General features: G+C 51.3%; 1 protein-coding gene across 1 annotated transcript; it reads right to left on the reverse strand.

The window, feature by feature from the left end:
* Positions 1–46: 46 nt before the first annotated feature.
* Positions 47–7,174, reverse strand: TGME49_245710 (phosphatidylinositol-4-phosphate 5-kinase, putative). Its single transcript, XM_002366958.2, has 8 exons — positions 5,534–7,174; positions 4,509–4,604; positions 4,007–4,112; positions 3,518–3,599; positions 2,607–2,736; positions 1,744–1,929; positions 1,226–1,310; positions 47–968 (listed from the first exon to the last, which is right to left on the reverse strand). Exons 1-8 carry the CDS (start codon positions 5,597–5,599, stop codon positions 898–900), a joined length of 822 nt encoding a protein of 273 aa, XP_002366999.1. The 5' UTR covers positions 5,600–7,174; the 3' UTR covers positions 47–897.
* Positions 7,175–9,309: the final 2,135 nt, after the last annotated feature.

Raw genomic sequence — 9,309 nt, forward strand, 5'->3', positions numbered from 1 at the left:
CGACTTTTTAAGTATGTGCTTGTGCGCTTTTCCAGGGTTCTTTGACCGCCTGCTTCCCATCACTTAAAGACCCGTTCGACGCAGGAGAGGCACTGGGGAGTTGAAAAAAATTGTGAGGAGTGTCTCATCGAGATAATGACGGAGAAATGGAGAGAGTCCGAAGCTGCCGTCCGATGGTTAAGCAAAGGCACATTTGACCATGATTGGGTTGACTCGGTTTGTGGGACTCGAGTCACCGACGCAGAAGATCACCGGAAAAAAGAAGAGAGCACACCGAAATGCACGCTTCACTGTCGGTTTTGCGGAGCGAAACGAGCGCGAAACACTACTCCTCTACCGGCCAGACGGCCGGCGAACGTGCAGAATGAGACACAACTCTGAAGAGCGCTCGGTTTTCCCCCGAGAAAATATCTTCAAATGGACGCGAATACGCAGCTTCTTGCGACAAACTCGACTCCGTTTGTTCGGAGGCTTGCGCGTCTTTACCACAAGAACTGTACAGATTCCAGGTTCCCCTATCCTCGCTACGTCTCAAACGTGCGCCCTTGAGCGCTTCAACCGCGGAAATTCACAAACCACAGACAGTCTGCCACCATCGCACGCATGCACTTTCACACAGAAGCGAACGCTTGTCACTGATGCACACCTCTTACCGTTTATCGGTCTCGCGTTTCTCGTTCCAACACACTACTCCGCTATCCTCCACTATACAGCTGATTCACGGGTCCCGCCCACCGGCGAAGACCCACTCGCCCGCTCAGAAAAAAAACGCACGCATGCAGTATCGGCCTGCATGCACCTCGAAACCCTCCACTCTGAGTGGGCAGCCCAAGGGTACGAAAACAAGCAAGCATTTTCTCCCGGCTACTGCCGAGAGTGGGAATCAGTTTCTGGGGTTCACTCGCCCTCCTTGAGCCACTTGATCCGGCGACCATCTTCCCATTCTCCGTTTCGCTGTTCATTCTTCGCTGGGAAAAAGTGGACGCAGAGACACAAAAAAGCAGTCCATTTCATCTGCCAAGATGCGTGTACACACAGCCGTGCAACACTTTGTTGTCTTAAGTCGTCCAGTGGGGTGGAAGCGGACAGCGCGCAAGCAGCACTTGGATGTAAGTCTATCTTCAGCGCATGCGCCGTTCTACTGATCTATACAGCCTGCAAGAGAAAGTCAGTCGCACAGAGCGTGTGCGGCAGAAACGGTGGGAGTATCCCGGTAACGACTTACAGGTGATGTAGGTTCCGCGACCATGTTGCTTTCCATTTCGCCAGTTTCCAATATATTTCCGGCCGTCCGGCCACGAAAATGTGCCCTGAACGTACAGAGTTGGAACCCTTAAAACCGCGCGTGGATCGAAACCAACTGCGCCGCATGCAGCGTCAAAAAAAACCAGTGCTTGTCGCTGTCCGAAAAATTCCTCTCCTCTCTTTTCGCGACTCTTCGCGATCCCCTCTTTTCCACTGGGACGGCGGCGGGTGTCCCGGCAGAGGTCAGCTGTCCAGGCGTGCCTCTTGCTTTCAGGTGTCTGGACACCTCGGCTGGAGACACCCCGAAGCAGAGAGGCCCTCGCCTTCGATAGAATTACCATCCGTTTCGTTTTTCCATTTTCCCTCACGCAGCTCGCACAGCACGTGATGGCGACACAGAACTCACACGAAACCGAAGAGATACGCGGCATGACACGCGAGGAAAAAATACTTTTAACCCCTCTTTCTTTCTCATGGAACTTTCAAGCAGGAATTTACCTTCCCGTCTTTCTGGTCGTGTCGGTAGTCGCCCTGGTAGATGCGGCCATCAGCCCACTGAAATTTCCCTTGTCCGTGCATGCGGTTCTTCTCCCACTCGCCTTCGTATCGCCGACCGTCAGCCCAGCAGTACACCCCGAAGCCGTGGATGTCGTTGTTCACGAAGTCGCCTTCGTAGACACTGCCCTGAAAGAAACGATGGAATCCGATGACGATGAATAAAATGCTGGAAATCATCGGTTGAGACATTGCAGGGCGCTCGCCTCAACGGCCAGGATTCTCGCTTGAAGAGATGCACAGAACAAGACGACAGAAAAAAGACGAGCAACAACCCTGTTCTCCCTGCAGTGTCCTGCGAGCAGCACTTATGGCACAGAGGTTGAGGAGAGCTTTATTGCTTGACAGAAAAGAATCAACTGCTTGGGAAGAACCCTATACAAAGTGAGGCCTACAAGGCGACATCCACCTCTACAACAGCCGTGTCAGTGAATGTTCAAGCTAGAACAGAAAAAACAAAGAATTTCAAATGCTTCTTCCTTGTCTCTCTACCCCACCTAGTTCTCGCATGAACACGAATGGCTTGTGACTTAAGTTCTTCTCAGCGCGTGAGTTTTTAATGATTCTCGAACCAGGAGGCGGGTCAAGTGATCACGGAAAAAATTGAAAAATACATCCCGCAAAAAACACAGGCACCACAAGAGAGTGAAGCTGCGCATGCAGAAGCCCGCACTCGCGAGGTCAAGATTCTTCGCATCTGCCCCTGAGATGGCGTACATCGTTTCCGGGCCTGCTTGTCCTAAAATGTACTTTTACACCCACTCCACGCAAGTAGTCACACAGCGTTCCTTCGCGAAACAACTTACGTCTGCCCAAGAAAAAGTGCCTTTTCCATGTTTCTTTCCGTTGCTGTATTGGCCCTCGTATTTGGCGCCGTCAGGCCACTGTTCAGCTCCCTTGCCGTGCTGCTTGTCCTCGTACCACTGACCTTCGTACCTGACAGCGCAGCCAAAACACACAGATTTGTGCGCGAGGTGAAACAAGAAACCCCGCGCTCTTGCTCCGCCGATCCATCCAAATGTCAAGAACGTCCTTTCAAGGAACTCTGCATTGTTTTAGTCGAGACGTTCCGTCGGGAATGGACGAGAGAGTGGAGGTTCCTGGTCAAAAGCACCGCTGGGGAGATACAGTCTCGCCACGCGGTGTACAGACACCCCACGAGTTCGTACTTCCTCACTTCCGGGAAACCGTAAACCCAAACAGCCCTTTCCGCTAAACAAAAAACAGACAACAGACTCGCGGAGCTGGCTCAAGACAAAGGACGCCGACGCAAGCAGAGCGCCTCGACGGGTGAAAGATATAAACAACAGAAAAGTGGAAGATGAGCCGAGACGAAAAATGGCTTTTCACTTCTTTCACCCGCGACGGAAACGGAGACTCGACATCTGGTCAGGACAGGGAAGAAAACAATGGCTGTCGGCCCGTTTTCCCGCAAACAAAGGGATCAGAATACTTTTTTGCCTACGCCGGTGCGGAGTTCCATTGTGCGTTCGTGTGCGTTTCACGACCGTTACGCTAAGTGCAACAACTACAGTGGCATCCCGCGTGCTTTTGAGAAGCCAAAATGTTACGAAGCCAGCTGTAAAGAAAGGACCCATTCACGCACGCTCAGGAGTTAGGTGGAGCGTTTTCGGACATGGACAAACCCCCGACTACGTCGGTTCCGAGACACTTTGGCATCCAGTTTCCTTCCTTGCTTCAACAACAACACACTTACTTCGAGCCGTCAGCGTGGTTGTACACTCCGTAGCCGTGGGCTTTGTCTTCGTACCAGTCGCCGAAGTACACATCGCCATCCACTGCATGCAGAGACACTCGGAAGCATTCGTCTGTGTATCAACGAGAATTCAAAGAGCAAACGGCAAACTGCATCACAGTCCAGCGATAGGCCACAGTCTTCGACGCAGAAAAATGACAACACGACGGCACTCCCCGTGTCTGCGCTTACTTTTTGACGACACACCACACTGGGAACGTTTGGTTCTCTATGCAGAAAACGCAATCCGTCAATCTCTACAGTTCAGTCGACTCCTGCACACCTCTACAATCAGCAGCGGTGTCACAGCCGTCATTAATCTCAACAGGTATTTGCACGCGCATATCCAGAGTGACGCTTGTACACCTGAGCGTTTGGCGATCTTCGTGATTGTAATTTTTCTCCAGGTGTACATACACCTGCGCGTAGTTGCTTACTCCGCGAACTTACCATGGACAAACTTCCCCTTTCCTTGAGCCTTGTCATTCACCCACTGACCCTCATACCGGGCACCGTCATCCCATATCTGTACACCGTATCCGTCTCTCACATCTCCCTGACAAGGAAAAACGGAGGAAAAATGACAAGTGAAGAAAAAACCTCTCATCGTTTGTAAACCCTCTCTATTAATCAGCGTCTAGACGCCTCCCCTAAAAAATCTGAGACAACTACAGGTCTCGCCTTTAACCTTCGCACGTATCTAAACAAGAAGGAACAAGCACACCATACACTTCCGCATGCACACATACACATATCTACATAAACAAATATACATATATACATATATCTATTTGTATATATACCTTTACTGAGTTGGGCACCGCTCGCGTGTGATCACACGTATTCCCTTTCTGTTGTGTTGTTTCTTGAAGGACATGTGCGGGAGTGGATCTTCACGAAGAGGGGAACGGGATTCACAAAAGAGAAACTTGGCTGTTGGCAGGCACCCTACCGTCCACTCTCCGTTGTAGACAGCGCCGTTCTCGAAAGTCACTTCGCGTTTCTCGCGACTTCCTATCTTGCCTCCAAAGCCTTGGCGTTTTCCATCCTGACAACAATACTTGCACCGAGACGAGAAGTATCCTTTTCTCCACTTTCTAAACGGACAAGCTTCGAATAGCAAGCAAATAGTAAACATGTGTGTGATCAATCTCGGGGAAATTCGCACCCAGACCCACAAACCAGGAGTCCACACACGCTTGAATCCATATGTATGTATACATAGGCGTATATATTTATATATATATATATATATATATTTATGTGTACACGTACACGTAGGTGTATCTGCATGTCTGCATGCATGCACGGACAACAGACGTGAAGATTTGTGCATTGCCAGCTTGCAGTTTCAACATATGCGGACAGAAGTACACAGGTGACCCTGTGTCGGTTACCTGCAGACGTTCCTCTGACACTTTAGCCCCACACTTGCACGGAAACTGTTCATGAGGAAGCCGTGCAGGTTGGTGCGTATCGAATCTCGTCCACGAACTGACGAAGACATTTTGCTGGCCTCTCACAAAACAATTCCCCTACGCGTTCGTGTGTCTCCGGAAAGCAGTGGACAAACCGAACAAACGGGTCACGAGAATACATGACACAAATACATATATACATTAACGTTTGTGCATGTGGGTCGTTGAGATAGGGAGACCCCTTGACAGAGAAGAAGACGGGAAATAGCGAGCGCATCGGTGCGTCTCTTCAAAGACCTCGACTACGGAATTGTTTTGCCGAAGACATGTGAGGTTTCAGGAATTTACGAACCAAGTCTTGCTCTTTTATAGCCTTTACAGAGACCTGGTTCGCCGTGCTTGACTCGGCTCGACAGGGCGTTCCCTCGCCTCTTGCGCAGAGAGCGGCAGACCTCTCTCGCGCAGATTCTCCTCCAGTTTCCCCCCCCCCTCCCCCGCGTTCCACAGCAGCGTCCTCTGCATGCAACCTTTTTTCTCTGAGAATGGGAGGTCTGCTCACCTGGCCAAAGATGACCTCGTCGCTGGTGTCGCCTATGAGGCTTCGCGGGCATGCGCAGTTCCCCATTTTCGCGTTGTTTCAACACCCACCAGAGCAAAGAAACCGAAGGGGCGGAACGGCTTCTCTTGGCGGCCGTCTGCAGATCCCGAGATGCACTGCAGAGAGAGAGCACGAGGAGCGGCGGCGAGAAGCAGAGGGCAGAGGGCAAGTACCGGAGATACGACAACGAATCGCACTTTTTTACATTGAAAAGAGGTCCAGAAACGAGAGGAAGAGCGACAGTGCCACTCTCCACTAGCCCCCGCAGTCGGGAAAGCGAAACCACAGATGGGTTTCTTCAGCTCTCCGCGGCGAACGCACTGCCACAGAGGGAGCGAAGTAACGCCGAACTGGACTGGCGAGAGCCGAGACGAACGCACAAAGAGGACTGCCCCGAGAGAGCAGGTGAGGAGTCCAGTTCTTCTTCCGAGACAGGGTGCGTGGACACAGAAGTCAACAGAGGAAGCAAAGGAAACTGAGAAGAACGCGAGAGGAACTGCGGAGAAGACAGTGCACCAGAGAAGGTCTTTATCCTGACGACGAGACAGCAGCCTGGGCGCAGACAGGGCGAGGACTCCCGGCACTGTTGAGACGAAACCAACAGATCGGGAAAAGCCAGCGAACTACACACATTCGCTTGGAACGTGGCTCGCGAGAAAGACAAGAAAGACAACAAAAGAAAAGGACTCGGCGTTTTTCCCGTAGAGAAACCACCACAGACTTCTCAGCGTGCCCAGGACCTCGCGGGTCGCGAGTGACAGATGCCTACAGCCGGTCTGTCTACAAAGAGCGGCGGAACGCCCAACTAACTCTCAAGAGTGAATTATGCTGGGGATTTTCACTGGGCAGTTTGCGTGGAAGCTTGCCCGAAAAAGAGAAACAACGGAAAACACGGGGATCGCACCGCCACACTGGCACCCTGCATTTTAAGACCGAGAGCGGCTGCTGCCGGTCCGTCTGACGCCTCGTTATCATTCAGCGAGGGAAATCCAACAAATAAGGGTGAAGCAGAACTCGAGTTGCGCGTTTTTTGCGGTCTTTTGGTCAGCTTTTTTTTCCACACCACCTTCCGGAAACGACAGGCCGGGGGTTCAGCGCGGCACGCTGCCTCAGGGGAAAAAGGAACGCGGAAAAACAAGGGCGGTGCGGATTCTGAGCCTCGAATTAGAACCGCCCAGTTGAAAACAAAACGCCCATTCTGACTGAGGCAACGCCACAGCTGCTCCCTGTTCACGGCGAATCCGGAAAACGCGTGTCAGTAGAGCAAAAACGCGAGTGGAGTCTGGGACACTCACACAGCCGAAACGCGACTCACGTACCCTACCACCTCGCCGCGTACACCCAGCACACACAGAGTGACGCACGTTCACGGGCGTGAAATTGTGGACGAAAACGGGAACGGACACAGCAGACCACCGAGAAACTCCGGACGCGGCGATGTCGGGGAAGTTGCCGTCTCTTCTGAACTGACTGGAAAAAGAGGATGCAGTGCAGGCCGGGTCACGCACACTCTCCTTTCGCCGCTGCACACTGGGACCGAGGACGCTGTACCAGAAGAAATGGGCATTTTCTCGAGTTTTCCGCGAAATCTATGAGGGGCAGATACAGCCAGCACGGCAAGCGCCAGAAGCAGTCCACTAGAATGCACATGCATGACTGAAGATCCAAGGATAGAGACATCTACGGCTTATATCTGGAGCGGAGCACCAGCTGGGCTTCACTTGTCTTTGGCGCGCTAAAATTCTGTGGCAACACAGAAAATATTTTGTTTACGGAAAAACAGTGCTGGACGTTACTGAGTTTTCGCTCGCGATACTCATAACACAGACTCACGGATCCCATACCTTGCCTCAACGTTCCACACAACGAAACTAACCGCCACGGAGCAACCCAAAGATCGAAGATGGGAACAGAGCGGAAATCACACACGAGTGTGTATCTACGTGTATGTAGATACCACTTTGGTTACATGAGTAATGGCGCGCTCTGGCTTAGGTAGGTCTATTGAGTGCAGACGCAAAAACGAGTATTGCTCTGCGACCTTTGTGAATTACTGGGGGGCCTCAAGGAAAACGGCTGACTTGCGGCGTCGCCGCGCACTGTCGGATAAGGAGGGATCTTCTTACGTACATGGATATGGACTAGTAGGCCAATGAAGCAGATCTTTGAGATCTCAGACGTCGGTTCCTGCCAAGTGGCTCAACGTGGGAAGCATCTCAGGTCACTATTCGCAGTTTTACCCGTTATTTTTCGCGGATGACTTCGCATACGAAAATAGCGGCACCCGGATCTGCTGTGTACGCCGCCATACACCGACGCCTACCCTGAGAAAGTTTTTTGAAGAGTTGCTCCAGCACTCCGGAGCTTCATATCCTTTCTCTTGACTGCTGTACCGCCCATATCCTCATTGATGTATCCACCACCACACCAGACCAAACTGCTTCTTGCACAATCTAAACCCGGTCATGGATCGCACCTTCCATAACGATATCACGTAGACGCACCAGCTTTGCTTGTCGGCTGTAGATTGAAGAGAAAGCTTCTGCAGAAATAAATCTCGCCGCCTGTTGCACTCTGTCTCGGTTTAAACACGTAAGGGTCACTTTCGCAGGTGCATGATACAAGTCATTTAGGAAGCGATTTTAGCTACGCAATTTTCGACTTTCTTTCGGTGCGAATCACAACAGCAGACATTGCCCCTCCCTCTGACAGAGTGTTGTTCTCCTTTTTATCCGATCCTCTGGAGCACCACCCTTAACTCATCCGCGAGAAACACTTGAATCGTCACAAACACACTAGACCTCAGTGCTCCACTGCTTAACAAGACACAGGTACTTTGACATAATTGGGCTGAAATGAATGTTCTCGTTTTCTAGAATCCCCGGAGTTGAACCGGAAAGCCTTTGGATGTATCTGTGGTGATGGTAACCATTCACATTGGCTAAAACCCTCTGTGTACATCCAAGAAGGTAGTTTTTGCCAATTTGAAGTAAGTGATCATATTCAACAAACACGGGAGGTAACTTTGTCGCATCCGACCGACAGGTTTTAGGGACTGAGGTTCCAACATTTGTGTGTTGGTTACAAGGGAGAGATCCCCATGGCTAGATCAAAAACGCCAACCTTCACGGGTGTCTTTCCCACAGAGTGTCGATCCTAGCAAAACACGCCAACTCGCCTTTGCCTCTTCAGCAGCTCTATTGGAAACATCTCAATGAAACGGTCGACTCTCTACGAGCTTTGCATCTTTCTGCAAGCATTTGTATAGAGGTGCACCGCACGAACGTGGATGCCAGGTCCTTATAAACCTCGGAAACCCCCTTGTACAATGGGGGAAACTCTTGCCTTTTTTCGACCGATGTGTGTCCCGATCGCGTTTGAAAACGAGGGATTGCATCCATCTCTTCGTCCCCTCGTTTGTCTGCTGCTCTCTCGTCTCCCGATACCATCTTCTGACCATACAGCTTTCCTTTTACACACAAATCAGAAAGTGGGACCCCGTTGCTTGCTTTGCCTTTTCATGGTATCACAGATCTCACATATCGGCGTTTTTCGTCCTGTAGCGCTAGGTGGACGCGGGCCTCTGGAAAGACAACGGATGAGTTCAGCTGTGTAGATCTGCAGCGTTCTTCCACGCAGGTTCCGTTCTGAATTTCTGCCGTCACTTTGTGCGTTTGAGGAATTGGGTCTCAACACCGAGATTCGCGTTTCACGGCGACCGCTCTCGCGAAACCTGC

Source organism: Toxoplasma gondii, chromosome XII, assembly GCF_000006565.2.
Source record: "Toxoplasma gondii ME49 chromosome XII, whole genome shotgun sequence".
Lineage (NCBI taxonomy): Eukaryota > Apicomplexa > Conoidasida > Eucoccidiorida > Sarcocystidae > Toxoplasma > Toxoplasma gondii.

Coding starts and splice junctions, on each gene's coding strand:
- TGME49_245710 (XM_002366958.2), bottom strand. CDS start 5,599: ATGGGGAACTGCGCATGCCCGCGAAGCCTCATAGGCGACACCAGCGAC. Junction 1,930..2,606: donor GCACTTTTTCTTGGGCAGAC/GTAAGTTGTTTC, acceptor CGTTTCTTTCAG/GGCAGTGTCTACGAAGGCGA. Junction 969..1,225: donor TCGCGGAACCTACATCACCT/GTAAGTCGTTAC, acceptor ACTTTTTCCCAG/CGAAGAATGAACAGCGAAAC.